This window comes from Astatotilapia calliptera, chromosome 10 (assembly GCF_900246225.1).
Source record: "Astatotilapia calliptera chromosome 10, fAstCal1.2, whole genome shotgun sequence".
Classification (NCBI taxonomy): Eukaryota; Metazoa; Chordata; class Actinopteri; order Cichliformes; family Cichlidae; genus Astatotilapia; species Astatotilapia calliptera.
Window position 1 is genome coordinate 27,996,670 of NC_039311.1, and position 24,237 is coordinate 28,020,906.

General features: G+C 41.4%; 2 protein-coding genes across 3 annotated transcripts in view; one reads left to right on the forward strand and one right to left on the reverse strand.

Annotated features, from left to right (window-relative positions):
* Nucleotides 1-24,237, reverse strand: part of doc2b (double C2-like domains, beta) — a 193,814-nt gene that overhangs the window by 142,859 nt on the left and 26,718 nt on the right. The window lies entirely within an intron of this gene.
* Nucleotides 6,507-11,948, forward strand: LOC113031129 (uncharacterized). Its single transcript, XM_026183040.1, has 2 exons — nt 6,507-7,605; nt 7,682-11,948. Exon 2 carries the CDS (start codon nt 8,131-8,133, stop codon nt 9,967-9,969), a length of 1,839 nt encoding a protein of 612 aa, XP_026038825.1. The 5' UTR covers nt 6,507-7,605; nt 7,682-8,130; the 3' UTR covers nt 9,970-11,948.

Here is a 24,237-nt window from a genome sequence, read left to right on the forward strand (position 1 = left end):
GCTTGATACAGCACATGTGCATTCAGTGCTGCCATGTCAATCATGTTATAAAACACGGCAACTGGCCAGCGCCGTGTTCCTCTGCGGACAGTGTACTCCCGAACCATCTGGTCCATCACATCCACGCCACACTTTGTTTTGTTGTAAAGGGTGACAGTGTTTGGCTTCCTTTTGGTAGTGTTATCAGTCTGAACCACGCCGTGCATGCTGCTAAGAATGTAGACTGTCTTCTTCCGTTTGGCCGCATACGCCGTCAGCGTGGCAGCAGAGGTTGAAAACACCTAAGAAATAAGATAAATTGTTATTTCCATAGCACTTTTACACACAATGAAACACATAAACATAGAACCACAAAAGACCTGCAACATACCTGAGTGGTGAATTCATTGCGATCTGTCTGTCTAGTGGATTGAGGAATTTCCCTGCGACTCTTGTTGACTGTGCCGAGGATGGTGGTTTTCCGTCTAAGAAGTTTTTGCACAAGTGAAAGCGATGTGAAAAAATTGTCCGTGGTAACATTTCTGCCCTTGTCTAGGAATGGTTCCATCAGCCTCATTACTACATTTTCAGAAAGTCTCTCCCCAGTGGGACGACTGGGGTCCTTGCCAAGATATGGGAAGACATTGCAAATGTACTTGGATTTTAGGTCGCAAGCCACCCAAAACTTGATCCCAAACTTGTCCGGCTTACTTGCAATATACTGCAGGAAACTGCACCGAGTCTTTGATGGGAAAAGCTGTTCATCAACGGTGATATGTAGACCAGGGTTGTAGCACGTGATGCAGTTGGTGACAAATGATCCCCACAAACTGGAAATTGCAGCGAACTTATCAGTCTTTGCTCGATCACTGCGGGTGGACTTGTCATCAAAGCGTAGGTGTTGCATGATTTCTTGGAAGCGGTTTCGTGCCATAGTTCCAATTATCTGTGGGTTTCCCAGGTTTGCTGACCAGCAGTCATTTAGAGATGGAACCCTGGTAACCCCCCGCAAGATGACAATTGCAATAAATGCCATTAGTTCAGGGAGGTCCATGAACCAATGAACATGCTCCGTTTGCTGTGCATGTTGAACAGTCCATTCTTGAATGCTACGAAGCATGTCAAGAGTGATGAAACACAGGAAGCTCCGAAGGCGACTCGTGATATTTCTCCTGGCCTTAGCCGTTGGCTCTCCATCTGCAGCGTACGCTTCTATTGGGGTGAAAGGGAGACAGGTCCCCACCTGTTCTTCACGCCACACTGTGCCATCTTTCGCTGTCTCAGTCCCCAAACAAGCTCTCTTTTTAGGTGCAGAAGCAGTCTCCTCATCTGCAGTGTGAACAAATTCAAATTGTGAGCAATGGGAAGGTCCAGTATCTCCTCCTCTGTATCAGAATAATGTCTGAAATATCTTACTTACAAACTACATCCACTTACTTATTTGAAATGAAATAGGAAATAACATGAAATGCAACTAACCGGAAGACTGATCAGACAGCTCTGAGTCCGAATCCGGCTGAACTTGTAGGTCTTCTCCATCCGAGTCACAAGGGTCGACTTCCCTCAGGATCATTTCCAAGGCCTGCTGAGTGGTGAGTCTTCTCTGCATTTTCTTTCCTTGGAGAGGAGGTCCGTACACCACAGAATTCTTCAGGGCAATGAAGGATTAGGCTAAGTGTAGTGAGATTGTATCATATATATAGGGCTTGGCTTCCTGATCAATGCTCCACTACCAAAAGGAAGCCAAGCCCTGCCACCCTTTACAACAAAACAAGGTGTGATCACATTGATGCCACAATGGACGACTGATCAATGCTCCACTACCAAAAGGAAGCCAAGCCCTGCCACCCTTTACAACAAAACAAGGTGTGATCACAGGGCTTGGCTTCCTTTTGGTAGTGGACAATTGATCAGGAAGCCAAGCCAAGGTAAATGCAGACTACAGATACCATGGCAGTGCCAGGATTGTGAGTGATTGCTGAAAATGTTGAAATGTACTCACTCACTTTTTATAATTATTTGTAAAAATGTGTACAAATGGTTGATTTTTTGTACTGTTTTTATCAATAAATGTCAGCAACAAAGGACATACACCCATGTGTGTTGATTTCTCCCTAAGATGGCAAACTGAAACACTCCAAGTTGGTGACTTTTGGAGATTTGTTTCCCTGGATGATTGAGAATGCATCAAGATGAAACACAAAAGGAAGCTCACCGCTTTTAGCAGCTCCCCCACCCCCTCATCCACACACCCCCACTCCCCTCCCTCCAGAATTCCCAGGTAACAACCCAATTTACATATGAATGACTAGCCAATTTAGCTTCCACTTGGCTGAAGCTAAAGCTTAGCTAAAAGCCTACCAGCCATTTGGCTGGTGGCGGGTTTTAAAGGTAGAAAGGTAGAAGCCTGGGACTGCCAGTGCTAGGCCTGTGAGATCTAGTTAGCTGCTCTTTTAGGCCATGTCCACACTAATGCGTTTTCAAACGAAAACGCATCTTTTTCTCTCCGTTTTGGCCGTCCGTCCACACTGAGACGGCATTTTCGTTCAAGGAAAACGCAGCATTTTGAAAACGCTCTCCAAAGCGGATACATTTGAAAATGCCGTTTTCGCGTCGCAGTGTGGTCAGCGAACCCGGAGCCTTTTCGAAAACAATGACACATTTTAGTCATGTGATGCAGTCATGTGACCAACTAAACTAAGATAGCGGAGGGCATTACACAGCAGTTGTTTTGTTTGCTCGCAATTTTGACAGCCCTATTAAAGATTAATATCAGGTTCTACATGCTCCAGATAGCTATTCCTCAAATTCCTTTCCTCAAACTTTTTACGTTTGTGATACTCGCAGCAACAACTCCGCCTCATTGTTTGCAGCAATGTTTCAAAGAGCAGGAAAGTAAATAAACGGCAGACAGAAATGAGGCAGGTCGAATCGTCTTGCGTTTCACACATGCGCAGTACTGGAACGTAAGCGTTTTCAGCCGTTTCAATGTGGACGCACAACTCTGTGAAAATGACTGAAAACGATAGTGTGGACGTGGAGCGTTTTCAGACGAAAGCGCCGTTTTCAGGTTTATCCAGGGTTGTGTGGACGTAGGCTTACTAACTAACTTTAAATGTTTTTATTAGATTATAGTGGTGAAAATACACCCATGTCATGTCCAAGTTAAGTGCTGTATGTGTGCTTTTATGTGGAATGCAGTCATTTACATGTATTGCCTTGTCTAAACATTAACATTATTAATGTTCAGAGCAGAATCATGCTAACAGGGCACGGAGCGTAAATATCAAGGCGCGTAAGAAACAGATCAAATACTAATAGTGAGGATTACATAAAAATGAAACAAGAGCTTTTGGAAGCAACAATTGTGTATATGTGTAGCACAAATGACTATAGTCAGAAACCTAGAAGCACGTCACCTCTCATCAGCCATCCTGACACACCTGCAGATGCTTATGTGAGAAGCAATATCCAAATTCACTGCATGTGCAGGCTCTCCAATCAGCTCTGATAAAACTGCTCAACATGTTTGCTCACTTTTCCCCCAAATAAGGTTTCAACGGCCCCCCCCCCCCCCCGAAGAACAGCAGAGATTCCACCATCCCTGCTGTTGTAAATTTCTCCCACAGCTTACAATTCAAGTTTCTCTGCGTGCCATGTCTGTCACTTGTAATGTGTCTGCCAACATTAGCAAGCATACTACTGTTAACTGACATGACTGACAGCTTCTAGTATCACTTTCACTTGTCTCTGAAGAATGGACAGCATGTGCTGAGCATGTTCCCCAGACACCTTCTCATCTAGACTTCTTCAGCTTTATTTTCTCCAGTGTTGCAGCAACGTCTTGCACCACAAACTCCTTCTGCTTTCCCATAAGATAACTTGAGGTGGCGCGTTGCTCCCTCTGCTACAATAATCTCAATCTGCACTGTGTGTTATGCTGTTATTTCCTAATCTTGTAGAGCAGTATGGATATATGAGGGGTGAGAAGAAAACCTCTTTTTCTTTTAGCTGTTCCTCCAGTTGAAACTCTGAGATTACTTTGACAAATTCTAGGCTTGCCTGAGTCATTTTCCCACTAAATATGTGACGCATATGTATCCAAGCCTGTGGTGAAATTTGCAGGTGTGTCTTTCTGTCCCACCTCATTTAGTGCTGCTGTAACTCACTCCTCAGGTGCATGCTTGCCGTTCTTTGTCATCCCACCAACTAGTTCACCAAAAAGGAAATTACAAGGAAGGCACCTTAAAAAAGATAACAGGTCCTCTTTAATAATGTTAGCTACAATGCAACAATAAGGTTTATACAGTAAACAAGGCTTTTAGCGACACTTTGCACATTGCTGTGTAGGCCGCAGAGACAAGTGATTCATGTCACTGATTGCTGGCTTTTCAAAAACATGTTTACACCTGGTCTGAGTGCAGCCTCCTGCTTCCATGGATGTTACAACCAAAAGCAGTGACGTCTTGGTCCTCGTGAACACACAGATTATTCAAACAGTTATCAGACTTGTTTGTACAAGGACGTGAAAAGCTTTTCCGCTGCTGTTTTCGACTTACCTGGACAACTGCTTAAAAGCAGGGACCTGAAGACAGGTAGTCCTGACAAACACTGTACTGCAATTTCGCTGCATTTCCTGACTGTCTGACACTGCGATTACTACAGCTCTTTTCTGTTTGAAATGGGTTATTTTTTCCCCTAAATCAGGGTTTGTACAGTTGTGCTTATCAAACGCCAGCTCTTTGCCCTTTTTGCACAAAATCTTCCTTTTGACTTTTTTTGTACTTATTTTTGTCCTCCATGCAAAGCTCTGAGCATTATAGTTGTTTTTCCATCTTAAGCATATATACGCACAGAATAGTTTTCTATATGAGATCGCTGCAAAAAGTGCAGCCTTACCTAATGTCCACCCTACTGTTACTCATTTTATATTAAGATTTATAAATCTAGTTGGTATTGGTATGGTGAGTATCCTTCAGTAATACTAATAAATCACACAGCAATAGTACATTCATGTAGTTGTAAAAAGCATGACAGTGTTTTAAGTAATCCAAAGTATTCACTGAGTAACGTGAATTAAAGTAACCTTCCCAACACTGGTTCATAACTACACATTGATAGTGGATGGCTTTGGCACCTGTGATTCACGTGTAAAGGCCTCTGTGAATGCAAACGCACACAACCCCATCTTGTTAATGGGCAACTGGATTTGGAGACCAGGGTAATGACTTGGTCTCTTACTGGGTTCCTCAACCACTCATCAGTTACTGAACTCCCATTCTGAGTGCTTTGTATTGTGCAGAATTTAAAAGTGGAGCTTTCAAGCAAGCAATGGATCTGACTGACAAAACAGGGTGCACTGCATGCTCCCACAGTAGCTACTTGTCAGTCATAAGTTCAACTCTGTTTTTGACTCTACTAAGGACCAAAAAATGAACACCATGTTGTTTCCAGTAAGTCTTGAAACTACTGATTGAGACCACTAGCTTGTCAGGAAAGTGTTTACTGTGGTCATAGATCAGGCCTACTCTACCTCCTAAGCCACTGTTCACTTACCATCTGTGGTTTAAATGTTGTGGCTTAATAGCCCAACGGTACTCTCCACTGATGGGAGTATGGACGGTAAAATGTCAGGATCTAAATATATAATTTGACTGACTGAAACAATGCAAACAAACATTACCAGAAGTGCTATACTGACAGACCAGCCACATCTCTCCATCACTCCCCAAAGAACCCATCAAACAGGATGACTCCGTCTCTCAGAGCCCCTTCAGAGAGGCTCTCATGTTGAAAAAGCAATAGCCCTCAGGTGAGATCCTCAGGCAAAATTAATGTGGACAAGGGTTCTTCACACTGATTATTTGATTGGCCCTTGCCCTTCTAAGTTTGGCTGCAGATAATTGGACGTATCTTCTGCAATGCTGCTACACTGGGTCTTGGAAGCAAATGGAAATGGAATGACGCACATGCAGCACTAAAATGTCAAGGATAGAAAGTCATTGATGAGTTTATTGAAAATATAATTACAGTAGTAATTATATTTTGTGAATAAGGGCTGGCTAATCCAAAATTTGTAGATAGATAGACAGATAGATATGAAGACACTCATGATTACCTGCCATCATTGTCACGGTAAGTAAGTTTATCTTGTTGGTCAGTGCACGATTTTTTTTCTAAGACTGCATCAATTACTGAGATAAAGCCAGATAAAAAAGCTGATTTTCTTTTGAAAATTAGTGTTTCATTTTCTCGCTGACCTGCTCCCCCGCTATTTTAACAAAAGCAGGACCTGCGTAAATGACTTCTAACTGAACAATGAGATGAACCCAGTCAATAGCAAGGCTAAACATCTTGATTTTTTTTCCTCCAACCTCATAAACACTCTGCAAAGCACATACCTCCAAACAACAGGCTGTTTTCTCCTCAAGGACCCTTTTGAATAAAACGTGAAAGGGGAGTCTTTTCATCTGTCGTGCTTTCCTGTTTAAAAAAAAAAAAAAAAAAAAACGTATAGCAGCGAGAGATTCTGGACAAATGAAACCATAGAAATACCCTTTCCTGCGATCGTTTGATTGGCCCTTGACCTCCTGTTTTTACTGTCAATCATTGAACCTCAATTTGTACATACTGCAACAATCTGAAAAAGGGAATCTGGTTTCTGTTCCCAAGCTCACGCAAGCTATTCCCTGAAGAAATGCTGTTCTCTTAGCCCTCCAATCATCCAAACCAACACTGCCTCAGTACCAACCTACACTGCTTTCATCTGCTCACGAAACTGAAATCACAAGCGACAACGAGCAAAGAAAAAATGTGAAAAAAGAAATCAAAGCACTTCAACTCATTGAAACGGATAGTTCCTAAATTAATTAACTCTTAAGTGTGCAAATGAAACACCTAATAAGTGGTCACCTTTTATGTTTTTTCCACAGTAGCTACAGTGATTGCAGGTAATCTGCAAATTCTAAAGCCTTGAAGCTGCAGATGAAAAAAAAAATCAACAAAATAAATGAGAGGATTTAAATTCAGTGTCCTGTTGACACTGTGTGTAATATGAATGACAAAACATATTACACACAGCAAAAACACCACAAAAATGTCTAGTGCAGTGACTCTAATTAGTGAAGGTGAGGCCTAGCAGACACTAATCAGCCACATTTTCCGTGTGTGGACACTTGTCAGTTAACGAGGCCACACCGACAACCCCAGTCGTCAGGATGATGAGATAAATAAAGCTTCAGCTCCACTAGAGTTGTTATAAATGGGGAAATTATCCATAGGGGCTGAAAATGATTGTTATGCCCGGCTGTAAACATGATTTTGAATCAAATGACTCGCATTTTGAGTCAGCCTCCAGTGTTCGCTAGCAAAGCTAACATGCTAGCATTTCCTTACTAGCTTACTAGCTTCAGCTTTCAGCTCTGGAGGTTGTCGCTTGGGCTAACATAGTTATCCATTTAGCAGACCAGTGCTAGAGCATGTAGAGACAACCAGTGGCTGCTCTCTGCATGCTACATGCACTGCTGCGACAGTTCTAATAGCATGCACTTTCCAAACAGTTGCTAATTTAGCTGTAAAGTGTCTAGCTAGGGATTTCCTGTGTGCGCTTATGTAGGGGAGAGCGGGGTAAGTTGTCACACGGGTAAGTTGTCACACTGTTCATAACTCCAACACTAGAGGCTCTATCTCAAAAATGAAATAGCCACTTTGTGTGACTTCTTCTTCTATAGTCAACCTCCTGTTCACATGTGGTCAAGACTGCTCTAATCTGAGGTGAGCACATCTTTTTTATTTTTTTGACCTAAAAGGAAAAATAAATCACTTTAAATTTTCTTCAGTACAACTTTGTTAGGTATAGATGTTACAAATTATTATTTTACACAAAATAGAGGAGACATTAACGTGTCTTTTGATACTTCAGCTGATGTGCTATGTTGAGCTAACCCTGACATTTAGCCAAAATTAGCATAAATGTCAGTTTGGGGCAAGTTGTCTCATTAACTTTGGGGCAAGTCGTCACATGTGACAACTTGCCCCAATACAAATAAATGCTCCAAAAAATTGTGATATTGTAATTCATTTGTATTTGCAATAAGGTTTTTGAAGAAAGGAAGGAGAGGCAGGAATTAAGGAAGGAAGGAAGAAAGTAAGATGGTTCGAAATTATCAACGAAAGACAGAGCGTGGCAGAACACCACCTGACATTATGTTAAAGGCAGTCAGGCAGGTAAAGATGCAGAACAAATCAATCAGAAGTACAGCAAAGGATTTTGACATAAATTACCGTACTCTAACTCGGTATTGTCAAAAGATTACCAGAGAAGAAATTGAAAGTCAGACAGCCATGCCAACAACAATGGTTGGTTATACAACGCCAAGGAAGATTTTTTCCCCTGATTTGGAAAAGCAGCTTGTTGAGTATATTACTAGGTCAGCTGACATTTATTTTGGTCTGTCACCAAGTGAGGTCAGAAAGCTTGCCTACCAGTTTGCTGTGGCACACGAACTGAAGTTTGTGCCTTTGTGGGCAGAAAAAGAAAAGGCCAGCAAAGAGTGGTTTACAGGCTTTTTAAAGCGGCATACAACATTGTCACTGAGAAAGTCAGAAGCAACTAGCCTTGCCAGGGCAAGTAGCTTCAACAGAGAGAATGTCAATGCTTTCTTTGACAACTTGGAGAAAGTGTTATGCAAATATGAGTTTGGACCAGGAGACATTTGGAATGTTGATGAAACTGGGGTCACCACTGTACATAAACCAGACAAAGTGTTGGCCAGATGTGGATTCAAACAAGTAGGGTCATTGACCTCTGCTGAAAGGGGAACCCTTGTCACACTGGCCTGTGCTGTCTCAGCCATAGGGAATAGTTTACCTCCATACTTTATTTTCCCGCGTGTCCACTTCCGTAACCATTTCCTGATCAACGGGCCACCCGGCAGCAAAGGAGGGGCAAATTCCTCTGGATGGATGAAAGACACACACTTTGTTGACTTCCTGCAACATTTCAATGAACATACAAAGTGTTCAAAGGAGAAGCCCTGTTTACTCCTTTTGGACAACCACGAGTCTCATCTGTCCATTGATGGACTCAATTATGCCAAAGAAAATGGCATAATCATGCTGTCATTCCCACCCCACTGCTCACATCGGCTCCAACCATTAGACAGGTCTGTCTACGGGCCACTAAAGAGGCACATCAACAGCACGTGTGATGCCTGGATGAGGAACAACCCTGGGAAGACAATGTCTATTTATGACATTCCTGGGATTGTGGCAATTGCATATCCTCTGGCTGCAACCCCATTGAACATTCAGGCTGGTTTTAGGGTGGCTGGGATTCAACCTTACAACAGAAATGTATTTCTGGAAGCCGAGTTTGCACCATCCTACGTCACAGATCGCCCTATTCCGGACCCTGCCCTGCCAGGCCCCAGCACTACCTCTGCACTGCCAGGCCCCAGCACCAACTCTGCACTGCTAGGCCCCAGCACCAACTCTGAACTGCCAAGCTCCAGCACCATCTCTATCACGAGCTCACCCTTACCCAGCACTGCAATTACTGACAGCAGACTACCAACTCCAGAGGACATCCGGCCATATCCAAAAGCTGGCCGCCGAAAACCAAACAGCAAAGGAAGAAAACGACGCAAATCAGCAATTCTAACCGACACGCCAGTGAAGCAGCAACTAGAAAAAGAAAAGAATAAGGCTGAATCTAGCAAAAAGCTGTTTCAAAAGAGAGGGACGCGAGGGGGGAAAACATCTGGACCTATGAAGAACAACGCAGCTAAAAGAAGAAAAATAATTCAAGAGTCATCATCAGATGATGAAGAGTGCTTCTGCCTTGTCTGTGTGGAGCCATTTTCAAACAGTCGTCCAAAAGAGACCTGGGTAAAATGCATAAAATGCAACAAATGGGCCCATGATGCTTGCACCTCAGGCCAAGCAATTTATGTGTGCCAGAATTGTGACCCTGAAGTTGAGTCTGATTAATCAGAAATAGGGCATCTGTTTTGTTCAGAGGATAAACATGTTAATTAAAGCAAGTTATTTGCAGCATTCCATTCAGTTATGATGGATTTATGTGCAAGCCAGAGAACATTTGAGTTTAAAGTTCAAACTAAAGTTTTCTTTCTACTTAATGTTTTGATTAAAATGTGTATTGGATTGAAATAATTGTTTTTTTCCAAATTCTCTTGGCATAATTGTTCAAATTTCCAGTTTTGGTTTGAATTTAACAATTAAAATCAATAATCACAATTAAGTATTTGTGTTCATATTTTAAGATAATCTAGTGTGACAACTTACCTGCCGATGGGGCAAATTGTCACAAGTGCACATTCTCCATTCAACAGTCTACAACTCCGTAATGAGATAAGATATGAAAATGTAATGAATACATCATATGTGCCCGAGACTTCCTTCTTTCATTTGGTGAAACATTTATTACGTTGTGATGTATGGTGCTCAGTAAAAGTTAGTCAGTGTGAAAAGTGTGACAACTTACCCCGCTCTCCCCTATAATAAAGAACCTATTTCTAGTTTTGTCTAATTTAACCCTGTAATGCCACGTGTATCTTAGTTGACATCAGTTTTTGAGACATTTATAACATGAGTGTGACTTTTTTTTAATCCTAACTCCCTTATATGTTTTTATGTAAGATAAACTGCGAGCAATCTTTTTGCACAAACTCCAGATGTATTAAATTTATATTTAATTTCTTTTAATTTTTTAATTTGTTAGTAGGTTCAATAAAAAAAATTGAATTTTCTAGCTATAAATTTATGGTTCAGGCCTTAAAGGGTTAATACAAAGTATAAGTCGGTACCTTTATTAGTGTGCCATAAAGTAAAGAGTGACCAAAAACTATACACTGTGATGATACAGCTCTATAGGCCACTAAAACCTCTCACTGTGTCTGGTAAGAGGCATTTCAGGGCAAACCAATAATATTTCCTTAAATTTTTTTTAGACACCAGGCACTTTATATCTTCTTGAAAGTTGGCTCTTTAAATTATGTTACATCCATACATGACTCATTTAAAAGTTCTCTCTGTGCTCCTCATTTATCTAGAAACATGCACAACTGAGGCAGCATCTCAATAAATGTAGAAATCCCAGCTTGAGCATGTCCACCACCATGCACCTGTTGGTCTTTAAACAAGGTTGGCGTGTTTGATTGGTGGTCCTGAGCATGCTCAGGTGATGCATTACCTCTGTGATGAAATGCAGCGTATACTTATGCTAGTATAGAATAAAGGATTGGACTCCATGATAATACTTTACTTTGTGTTAGAGCTTTTGTTCTGTTCACAGGCCTATTTCATCACACACCTCGCAGCACACGTGCAGCATGTGTCACTCTGTAAGAGTTACAGAGTGACACATAACATATAGCATGATAAACTGATGAGATTGATGTTAGTATACAGTAAGGTTTAAAAGGCCTCATCGCTGTCTATGGTAACGATCAGTGTAGAACTGACAGCACAGCAGTACTGAATCCTCTGGCTAGCAATGAACTACTGCTCAGCTCACAGTTTGAGACGCTTGATTGTACCAGAATTTGAGGGTGCTCAGATGCGCCAATATATCATCACTGATAGCTTGAAACTGCTTCCTTTGGAGACATCAGAGAGTTAATTAATCATCTCAATTTCTAACCCAGAGAGATGACTGTTCTCTGTACCTTTAACATTTCAGTCAGGAAGCAAAGATGCATGGCACATAGCACAATAAAGATTTATTGAGATAAAAGGATGATTAATAAAAGTCTGTTTCATAATTACAGGGTTTTGGCCCTGTCAAAGGGGCTTTAGGTTTGGTAACACTGTAAGGTTTGTTGGTCTTTAGACCAGTCCACTGGTTCAAACTGGATTAGCTGGATTGATCGTCATGACTTAGACCGTTCCTTTAGTGCAGGGGTCGGCAACTCCAGGCCTCGAGAGCCGGTGTCCTGCAGGTTTTAGATGTGTCCTTGATCCAACACAGCTGATTTAAATGGATAAATTAGCTCCTCAGCATGTCTTGAAGTTCTCCAGAGGCCTGGTAATGAACTAATCATTTGATTCAGGTGTGGTGACCCAGGGTGACATCTAAAACCTGCAGGACACCATCTCTCTCTTTCTCTCTCTCTCTACGTTCCCTAACCCTGCTTTAGTGCCATGGATTGGTTGACGACTTTGATATTTTGTAAAACAAATAAAGTGGGTTCTGAACACATGCAGTTAGTGGGGTTAGGTTAACTGGTGATTCTACATTGACTGTAGGTGTGAATGGTTGTCTATCACTGTGTGTTAGCCTGCGACAGACTGGTGACCTTTCGAGGGTGTACCCAGAGGTGTGCCTCTGTGACAGCTGGGATATGACCCTGAATTGGATACATGGAAAGATGGATCAAATAACATCTGGATGACTTGTTGTGAAAACTCACATTCATGCTCCCCTTGGGATGCACTGCAACCACACTGATTATCCCTTTAATCAAGCAGCATCACTAACTCAAAGTCTTATTTCAGCTGGGTCCACTTTAGTCAAAGGAAAATTGTTATTTCTGTCTGCAGCAATTTATGTTTCATGGTATGGGTCTGCACCTACAGGGAACAGTGTGCCGAAGCAGACTGTATGAATTGTGAATAGCAGATCAAATGCAGACACAAAAGAATGTGGAACAAGACTTGATATTAACAAAAGGCGAGCCAAAACTAAACATTAACCTAAAGTGGAAGAACTTAAAAAAACAACATGAAGAACTCTGACACGAAACTTGGAACCACAGCAAGAAACACACAGACTAAATACACACAGAAGGTGATCAGGGGAAGTGGAAACACATGGGGAAACAGCTAAGGCTAATCTGACTCAACGAGAAAAGGAAGCAAAGCCGACTATACTGACATAGGACACAGACTTTCAAAATAAAACAGGAAACAGCATAGGCATGATAACACAACCATGATAACATGAACAAGAAGACAAGAAACATGACAAACTAACACAGAAGACCTAAGTGAAACACAACTAGACCAAATGTAAGGGAACCAAATTATAATCCTATTACTCAACATATTTCAAGGAATAACTTGTGAACTCAAAACGTAAACTGAAAACGCTGGGTCAGAAAGCCAGGATCGTGACATCCACAGGCAAGAAGTGCAGCAGCAAGACCTAAAGTGCATAAAAAGCAAGCATTGAAGATAACAGATATGCCTATTATTAAATCAGACACTCTATAAAAATGAGGTGCTGGAAGGCAAACGATTTTGCCATCAGCCTAATGGATAGGATACAATGTATAGAGCTAATTAGTATTAGCATCCTGCCATGCTAAACTAAACACAAAATATAGAGTCAGGGCACTTACAGGACACAGACTTGAAATCTGTAGCCTTCTCATTCAGTAAAGATGATGGCAGGAGTATAATTTTAAGTGTGTTGTTATCTGTACGCTAGCATTCAGTATAGCTGCATAGATAGCCAAGGTTATCGCTATGAGCCACATGACACATTGGTGGGGCTTTTTTTTTAACAAAAAGCTGTATTGAATCAACACAAAGTACATTCACAGTGACAAAGTAATAGTTTAGTGAATATTGCCAATAAGAAACAGAAACAGGAGTGAAGGTTTTGTTCCCTTACAAGGGTTTAAGTACAACGGTATTAGAAGAACCAATTAAAGACTCATTTTAGCTCATTTGGTCCAAAATGTACATAAAACTTAAAGTAACGAGTACGGCATGTTAAATATTGATGCACTGTGATGTTCGTTTTTTCAATATGGAATGTAAGAAAACATAAATGTGCAGCAATGAAAGGTCAGGGCAAATTTCAAAAAATTAAAGGAGGTGGTGTTGGTGGGGGTTGTATACATGCTGTTTTTGTTGTTGTTGTTTGTTTTTTATCCTGGTGACAACTGAAATTAAAGCTTTTCAAGAAGGCTTTAAAGTGGCATGACATGTTTCAATATGAGGGAAGTCTTTTAAGATCAGTGAACACAGTTATGATAAATTAACATCATAATTGTAAATTCCCAAAACTGTGCTTCTAAGATAAACAAAGATTCCCATTATGTCAGAATGTAGCCCATGGCTGATTTATTTATTTATTTATTTGATTGAAACTAACTTTTTAAATGATTTTAAGGTTGTTTTCTCTGCTTTTATGGTTTTTGTTTTTGTTTTTTTACATTTATTTGATTAAAGTGGAGCCCATTTTGCAACACGGCATTTGGTTCATGTGGGGGAACAACTTTGGAGCAGCATCCACCTTTCAGGAAACAAACCCACCTCTGTCCAGATGTGTCCCTCAAAGATTCAGTTGCCTTTGCTGTCTGAGGATCAGCGAGATGCCTGCCATCATTTTCCTCAGAGAACACAGCACCTGTTGATGATGTGACTTAAAAAAACAAAAAAAAAAAAACTAATCTGGTACCAAAGATGGCTAAGAACAGAATTTATTTTAAACACCTTGTCATCCTGTTGCTATACCAACCACCAGATTAGATTTTATACTGGGAACCATCCACTGTGATCCTTAACCAGAGGTTTAAGGAAGAGAAGCAGGTGTGTGAGCGTGCATACCGTGTGCGCAGAGATGTGAAAAATAAAGGGAGGCTGTTGTTTTCGTTGTTTTCTGATTAAATAGAGGGGGACAAAGAGGTTTGAGTGTGCGGCGAGGAGGAGACAGACGGATTACATTATGTTAGCCAGCAGGAGTCTGTGGTCAGACACTGTGTTGTATGAGCCAGCAGGAAAATGCCTGCTGAGTGTTTCTGCAGGGCTGTACTAGATTTTCTCCATAGATACACCTACTGAATTCTATTTTCTTCTTCACGTGTGTTGTCTGTAATAAAAATGTCTTCCATATGGAATCGAATTGCTTGCTTTTAGGTTTATTTTTAATGCACAGTATACCTGTGGCTGCAGGGTTCTTCCAAAGAAATATGAATGGATTTCTCAGGTTCTACCCATTTTTTGCAGAAGTAAAGGGTGGTAGGGGTGCTGTCTGGTTTTCTATCTTAATTTCACATCTTCTCAGAAGACTATTTTAGTCAGTCAGGTAATCTCCTGAGCTCACATTGGATGTTAGCCCTAAAAACCTGGTGGTTGGTGACCGCACAGTGACAGCAGAGCTGTTGGGGTGAAAAGATGGGGACATGACTCATGATTACTAATGCTTCTTCACTTCACTTGTAATAAATTAAGACACGGGAGGCCTTTTTTTATTGGCAGTGAGCAGGATAGGCTGCAAGTGGGAAGGGTGGGAGAAAAGCAAATAAATAATAGATTTTCTTAGTCTTAAATCTGGGTGTGGAAGCCAATTACAGTGAGCCTCAGGATTAATTGAAAATAACCGGTCGGGCTTAATGTAAGGAAGAAAAAAAAAAGCGCTTTAGCCCATGAAAAATTAGCATGAGCAACAAAATATATGCAGGGGCTCATTAGAATTTTCAGCACTTCAATTCCAATTATTAGCACAATTCATCTTCCAGAAAGTGAGAAATCAGGAGGGGATTGCACAAAGAAAAGATTATTCTTTCACTCTGAACAAGAGAGCAAATGAGAGACAGCCAAGAAGAGAGAAAAAATAACCTCTAATTGCTTTTATCCTCCGGATCCATTTTGTACATTTGTGAGAGCAGGCGAGCAGTGTGCTGTTTGACTCGTGGTGCCTCTCACCGAGTCTACAGAGTGAAGATGAAGCCGTCACTGCCACACCTTATTGAATCTCCACTAAACAGATGCCGTCAGCCGCAAGATACGATCTCTGACAGCACGTATAGCAGAGGGCAACGGTGGATACAATGTCCTCGCTTCCTGAAGTGAAGCTGCATTTGTGCGATTTAATTTACAGGGTTTCAGTGACATGCTTACACAGATTTCACTGTATTTCGAGTATCTAGCATTAGCACTGGAAAATCAAGTCAAAGATTATTTCTAGATCACGTTTGAAGCAATATCACCTCAGCAAAGTGCTGCACAGGATATATCTGAAATTAACAATAAATGTGCACTAAAACACACAATAAAAACATAAACCTTGATTTAACAAAATCAAATGAAACAATGGTAGAAGTAAATGAGCTCTGTTTTCACAATAAAAGCCAGGATATCCTGCTGCATCAACACTGAAAGCTGGCAAGCATGAGTTGTTGTTGTTTTTTTTAAACAAGGATTTAAAATGATTGAGTGAGTGACTGCGAAGCTCTCACATGAAAGGGTGAGGTTGTTCCAAATTTTAGGGGACGCCACCAAAAAGGCTCTGCTGCCTCGGCTTTTGTGCAATATCTCTAAAATGAGAAACATCCCATCTCAGTGTAAAGCTGAAAAACTAGTTCATGCATTTATTACTTCTAGACTCAACTATTATAATTCATTATTACTGGGTTGTCCTAAAAGCCTCTATCTGATCCAGCCACAGTACTGACAGGGACTAGAAAGAGAGAGCCTTTCTGTCCCATATTGGCTTCCCTTCATCGGCTCCCTGTTAAATGTAGACTCAAATTTAAAATCCTCCTCCTGACATACAAGGTCTTGAATAATCAGGCCCCATCTTATCTTGAAGACTTCACTGCACTGTATCACCCCAATAGAGCACGTTGCTCTCAGACTGCGGGCTTACTTGTGGGTCCTTTAAAAGTAGAATGGGAGGCAGAGCCTTCAGCTTTCAGGCCCCTCTTCTGTGGAACCAGCTCCCAGTTTGGCTTCAAGAGACAGACACCCTCTGTATTTTTAAGATGAGCCTTCGAACTTAGTTCTTTTTTGACAAAGCGTATACTTAGGGGTGGATCAGGCGACCCTAAATCCTTCTTTAGTCACGCTGTAATAGGCCGAGGCTGCCTGGGGGGTCCCATTATGCACTGTTTCTTCTTCACTCACCTTTTTTGCTGAGTATGTGTTTATACAACACTCTGCGGTTATTATTAATCTCTGTCTCTCCTGAAAGTGTATCTTTTGTCCCGTCTTCCTCCCCTCTGATAGGCTGATAGGCGCCCCTCCCTGAGCCTGGTTCTGACAAAGGTTACTTCCTGTTAAATGAAATGGACTACAAGCCGGTGTAGAGAGGTGAGTACAGGTGTGATGTGAACATGCGATTTCTTTCCTGTCAAAAGTTGCATTTTGTACAACCTGCAGGAGACAAAGTAACAACTGATCCAGGCCAAACATTCAGTCATGTGGAGGGAGGCAGGCTTTCACTTTACTGAGGAGCTCGTCGAGATGAGCCTTCAAGAGCTAATCTGTTTAAAAGTGACAAAATAAAGTGTACTTCAGAATGGGATGCTATTTCTCCAAATCTTAAATCAATATGTCTTCTCATTGATCTGTTCAGAGACTTACTGGTCACTTTAATTGCTTTTCTTTTCAGTCATTACAATTGCCAACTTTACACAAGTTACACAAATAAAGAGGGTATCTCTAAAAGTTGCAGGACAGTTTACTTTCTAGTGACACACACACACAAAAAAGATGTTTTTCAACTGATCAGGGCCAAACATTGTGCAGCCCCCCTCATGCTGTCAAAAGACTTCTGACTCACTGAGGCAGGAATAATAGACCTCTGGCAATTTTTTGTGGCACCGGTGTCTGGCACTAACACGCTGGCAGCCTATCCATTCAGTTCTGAGGCTTGTAGTCTCAAGAGATCCATCTGGCTTTGGTGCAGTCTGTAGCCCCTCGATGAGATTGTGTTCTGGGGAGTTCGTATATCGGGTGCACACCTTTGGCTCATTGCTGTCTTTCTCAAACCTTTGCTGAGCAATCTTTATGGCGTGGCAGGGCTTGGGGAAGTGGCTACGAATGGGTTGGTGAATGATAATCAGAAGATGTATCTTGACATTTACATTTCGAGGTCTGAGTGAATTCCCTTAATCTTAGTCTTGAGAGCTTAAAAATAGAAAGCAGCTGAACTTTGGAATTGCCAACTTAGAGAAGACTAGTTTTTCAAGCTCTAAACACATGGACTGCTATACATGCCAATTCAATTGTTATTGTATGCTACATTACATTACAGATGTCATATTCTATCTCATAACACAATTTTTAACGTCATTCATGTCAAGCTGCAGAGCTTGTAAACTGATGTGATATACTTGGGGTGTTGCTTTCTATTGCTTTGAAAGAACTGATATGTGCCACTCAACAATGAGCATTGATTCATATGTTTAGTTGCAGTGGCACACGCACGACTGTCTGAATTGTATCACAGAAGCCGTATCTACTTGTTACTGTAGGATGAAGATGTAGGTAAGTGTGCTTATTGTTTTTCTTGTCTGACTGTAACATGAATTAGCGTGAAATTTGTTCTGGACATTGTTCACGCACTCTTAATTAGAACATTAAAGAAAATATTATGTTCCACATGCACAGTAATTATCACATTTTGGGGCCAAGCCATAACATTAAGTGTTTTTTTGATAAGATTTGACTTGTTGGTGATTCTTTACATGTAATTCCAGTGACCATCAAAGATGAAGTGATTATTCACTCATATTTAGGTAGGAGCTTCAAAATAGCCGCACAAATAACTACCCTGAGGCATTTTCCATCATGGCTGTCTGGCGGCAAGACTTTCTTCTGGAAGAGGAATCTCAACAGGGGGCCCGGGGACCACTTGAGCCCCACGTCACTCCTACTTGCGGCCCGTATATTGACGTGAAGAAATATAATACAATACGAACAAAATTATAGCAGAAGAGCTGCCACGTGTCACATGGTGAATCGTTGTTCAAACTCAGTGAACTTTATTTAAAACCTTGTGATGTCTGGTGGGTAGTGTGCATGAAATGATGTGCACTACTGCAAACGCTGTATATGGGGCGGAGATTCAAAGCTCAAGAAGTGATTGAATTTGTGAGTTTTTTTTTTATTTTGGCAGTCACATTCAATTCTTTGTAGCTTCACTCTCATCCTCGTACTCTTCCTTGTGACGGCTCTCTGATAATGGCTTCTCCTATTTGCTGGGATCACAGGAAAGCAAATTTGTGTCTGTGCATGTGTCTGCTTTTGAAGTGTTCTCGCTATAATCTAAAGTATAGGCTTCTGAGCGGTAGAGGTTCTCTGAGCTGCAAGGATTTCACGTGAAAGCAGTGATTTGTAATTTGCTGGTTTGGCAGCTACTAAGCTTGTGCCTCGGGGCGAGCGCTGAATGCAACAAGGGAAGGAACAGACTCTGCTCATTGCCTTTTTATTAAATCTCCTGAAGTCCTTCACCAGCCAAGAACAAATATCCACTGAGATCCCGTTTAAACAGTGTGAGCTCCTACATAAATTCAGCTGTTGATTAACTCATTAACGACTGTCCACTCATTCATAAGAACATTTTGGTCTGTCAGTCTGAGTGTGTTCACCGAGACTCTGGCGACAATATTATGTGATATCAACATTATTGCCAATACCTTTAAGCTTTTTAACCCTCTTAGGTCGAGTGCCTCAGTTACACTCCATTGCAGATGCGGACACGGAAGGCTGGAGACCTGCCGAGTAATACCTTCAGTTATACATTTTTAGTGTGCCACCTGTTCTGCATATTTGGCTGGCAATGTGTCTTTCCTGCAAGTCCAAGTCCATGTGGTTACAAAAACAAATAAACAACAAACAAACAAAAGTCTATCAGAAAATGCCATTTTTGTATTTATTAAATTGTTCTTGGAAATCAGGGAACAAAGAAACATTTAATCTAAGAGTAAACTTTCATTTTTCCCCAAAGTATTAGCATGGGGTTGGTTTTGGGTTATCGCCTGTTAAGGCTCAGCTCACAGATTTACAAGGTGTGACACTGACACAGAGACTGAGACACAGATCCGGTACAAACTATAAAATCAGTATTTCTATATCCAAGCGCAAGATGTCAAAAAAGATTGACACACTCAGTAAAACTGGCACAAATTACAACAGTATAAATTTATTTCTTTGGCATTTTTGTGGTTATTTCCGATTATATGTGGAAAATACTTTCTTGCCAAGAGGCAAAGAGAGACAGAGGCTGCATGTGCACATCTCTCTTTTTTTGTTCTCATCCACCAAGAACGCTGTGGCAGGAACATCATTCTGATTCTGACAGATCTGCCAACTCACTTGTGTTTGACATAATATCACCCGTCAAAGTTCCCACTGGGAAACGTCCCAGTGCTCCCAATACGCCGTGCCTCTCTTGTTGTGTGAATTTACTTGAATTTTCTTTTGAAACCTCTGACAGGTGGAGTGAATGATCATCTTGCTACGATGTCATATTCTTCTTGAAAACTGTAGGCCCTGCTGTTCAGGTAGGGCGACCAGGTGTCAAAATTTACTTGTAACTGCACAGCATTTTATACCCTTCTTCCTCACGCCCCACATATTGAGGCACTGTCCTGCATTTCTGATTGTTTCTCACGTTTACTGAAGCCAACACACACACATGGATCAAAAAGAGATGCAGATCTATGGATGAATCATTTCTAAAACCCAAAGCTGGGCGGAAATAACAGAAATAAGATGAAAACAATAAAAACAAACTTTAGCTCAAATTTATATGTACTATATTTGTACATATAAAGCTCCCTTCAGCCCCCTCTTCTGTGGAACCAGCTTCCAGTTTGCATTCGGGAGACAGACACTCTCTTTCCTTTTTGCTAAAGCATATAATTAGGGCTAGATCAGGTGACCCTGAATCCTCCCTTAGTTATGCTGCAATAGATGTAGGCTGCCGGGGAATTCCCATGATGCATTGAGTTTTTCCCTTTCCAGTCACCTTTCTCAGTCACTATGTGTTAACAGACCTCTCTGCATTGAATCGTACCTGCTATTAATCTCTGTCTCTCTTCCACAGCATGTCTTTATCCTGTCTTCCTTCTCTCACCCCAACCGGTCGCAGCAGATGGCCCCGCCCCTCCCTGAGCCTGGTTCTGTCGGAGGTTTCTTCCTGTTAAAAGGGAGTTTTTCCTTCCCACTGTCGCCAATGTGCTTGCTCATAGGGGGTCATATGATTGTTGGGTTTTTCTCTGTATGTATTATTGTAGGGTCTACCTTACAATATAAAGCACCTTGAGGCGACTGTTGTTGTGATTTGGTGCTGTTTAAATAAAACTGAATTGAATATTTACTCAGTGGGAAAATGAGTTCATTCATAGCACATGTGTCCTTTATCATGCCAGCCGTGTAATCTGAATAGAGACCGGACCATCCCTCATCCTAGTGGCTCTTCTCTGCATGTATTGCTTACCCAAACTTTTTCTTAACCCAAGCTCAATAGCAAATGGCACTCCCCAGTGGCAACAGTCTCCTCCAGCAGTAATGCACCCTGCCACACTGCAAGAACAGCTCAGAAAGAAGCACAGCCCTAACCTTACAGCTGTGCAGATCCAAAACTAAATGAGCCCGTGCGTAACCACCACGATCCATCAGAGCTGCACACAGTATAAGGCAGATAGCTTTAATGTTGTGGGGGACGAATGTATAATTGTGCATTAATCTGTCAGCAGTTTGTGACACATTCTGCTTGATCAATGAAAACTTGTGTTGCTTGAGGGAAATCCTGAATACACAGGATTTATTCCTAGAAAAAACAAATGCAAGTGTGTGCCAATCCCTCCAGTAGTGGTGGAACAAACCAAGTCTCACATCTACATAATCTAAATGTGAAACATAGAGAATATGTGCTTTATAAAGCACTGGTCATTATTCATGCAGTGCTTCTTTGAGGGTCAAACATAGCTTCAGGCTATGTGATGTCAGAACTCTGGGACATTATCTGACCCTTGAAATGATCTGTGGTCAGACTTCTAGAGGGAAGTACAGGTCGTGTTTTTAAACTCCGAGTGCATCCTGATGCCTGAGGGGATGTAAACGCAACATACCGATCCTGTTCAGGCATCAACCACACCGCATGGCCTCCTCCTCCTCCTCCCTGTGCTCTTCTGTCTCCCTTTCATAATGTTCACTGTCTTCCTACCTTGAGATCAATCCCCAAAAAAAAGCTAAAATGCCAGAGGCCCACCCAAGAGCAGATTGGCTATAGTTTTAGAATGTGTAGTTTCTGCTTGAAAAATCAAACCACCCAGAGCATATCAGCCATAAACTGTGCACTAGTAATGACAGAAAACACGGGCTGGGAGATTCATTGATAAAAAAACCATGAAATAAACACAGCAAACGCAGCAATAAAAGCAAGACAATGCCACAGCCTGAGACATTCACACACACACGAACCCTGCAAAAGCATTTAGAGGCTGGGCTCCATCATGGAGTGCATTCAAGCAAGACGAGTCAGCTGCACAATGTGAAACGCCACTTGGGTTTTTTTTCATGTTCCTGATTGAAGAGAGACTGCCTCGATGCTAGAAGATATTTGTTTTCAGAGTTACACCCCATCCCCTGCCTCCCTCCGTACATCTTCTGTCATGTCGGTGCCACTTTATAGTGCAGTTTTTGCATCGTAAGCTTTACTCTTTTTAAAGAAATCATTTACTACTTGCTGGATGCAAACAGGAAACATTTTCCAGGCTGTCGGTAAAGTTTTACTTCCAGAAAACTCTGCTATTATGAATCTAAAAGGTTAAATTGATGGTAAGGTTTTAAAAGAATTAGCAAATAAAAAAGGCCATTTCAAAAAAAAAATTTCTTTTAAATGGCCTTTTTTAAGCAAGTTACTAAGATTACAACTTAAGGTTGGAAGGGGCATCTCTTTGGACTGTGACAGGAAACCAGCATGCCTGGAGGAAAATAGTAGGGGTGCAACGATACACAAAATTCACGGTTCGGTTCGATACTTTGGTGTCACGGTTCGATATTTTTTCGATACAAAAAAATGTTCATGCCTTTTTAATTTGTCATTTATTAAAATTATAAATATATATTTTAACTCAAAAGTACAGTTTTTAAATTTAACCCTAACCCTTGTGCGTGTTTTTTATTTTGACAGCGAATGCGCACCTGCGGACCACTTATGTGCAGCCCTGGTTATTTAGCTCGTCATATCGCAGCCACAGAAATTCTTTTGTCCATGAAACCATAAAGCTGCACTTTCTTTTTGCCTTATAGTCTGATTTGTCATAACTTCTCCGTTTTGTGGTAAGCTTTTCTTTGGCTGTCACTTCTTCACCCTGACCTGTCTTATTTGGCTCAGCAGAACTGAAATGCTTTTACATACTCACTCACATAAGCTCAGCGATTCTCTGCGCGATCAACCTCTCACATGTTTAAGCTGCGGGAGATTTCACTTGTCATGTTTGCATAGTAAGCTAACGATTAATAAGACGATGTCAGAGGAATTGGTGCACAAATTATCATCACTCACAGATCAGTACTGTCGCTCTCTATACACAGTTCGCACGATTGCAAAGTGAAAGCAAAAAAACGAGCGCAAATTCAAACGCGATTTCAATATGTCACATATTGACAGTGGCTCACCGATGCCAATGACATAATTACCCAGCTACATTTCTGAAAGAATGCAAAAGCATTGACATATATTTTTCCTACAATAGCCCGACGGGCAGGGCAGAGATAGATTTTGGTAGCCCGACTGAAAAAATCGCTAGCTCCAGGACGTCGGGCTAGCGATATTGCAAGCCCTGTATCTGATTGAGGAATCACTCATCTTTGGAAAAGAGAGTTTATTACAGAGAAATGTCTCTTTCCAAAATAAAAGCTATACTATCCGCTTCTTCTGGGCTATATTCTCAGCAGCATAAGGAGAATCATGTGCTAACAGCTGTCTAAATGACTCGGCTAAAGTTAGTAGCATGCTTGCTTTTTTTGTCTGCTTCCACTTGTCTTTGCACTAGGATGATGTCGGCGTAAATGTGCAGTCATATTCGTTGTGTTCCCACTAGTGCTTTCAGGTTAATCTCGTTGAAATGACCTTAACGCCACAACACGGCAAATCTCCGTTAACGAGCTACCGCCGATCGCTCCGTGCATGGGGCTAGACGGCCAATACGTTAACGAGCTAACTGCGCTAACACACTAGTTCACACCAATGTAATTGAGCATTGCGTGGCACATCCAACATACTGTTTTACTTTAGTCCATGACTCGCTTACCTTCAGGGTCATACGTCACATGAAAACCAAAATAATTCCAAACGCCAGATCTGAATGAGGGTGGGGGAGGTGCCCTGCGCTCTTCCTTCTGACTATGCTGTCTGTGTTGAGCGCTCAGTGGATCTGCGCTGGACAGTGCAGCCTAGGCGGAGTAGTCGAACACAGATTCACTGAGCGCTCAACACAGACAGCATCGTCAGAAGGAAAATTGATAAAATAAATTACAAATGTTGTATTGTTC

Bases quoted from the DNA above. Each gene is read 5' to 3' on its own strand.
- LOC113031129 (XM_026183040.1), top strand. From the start codon at position 8,131: ATGGTTCGAAATTATCAACGAAAGACAGAGCGTGGCAGAACACCACCT.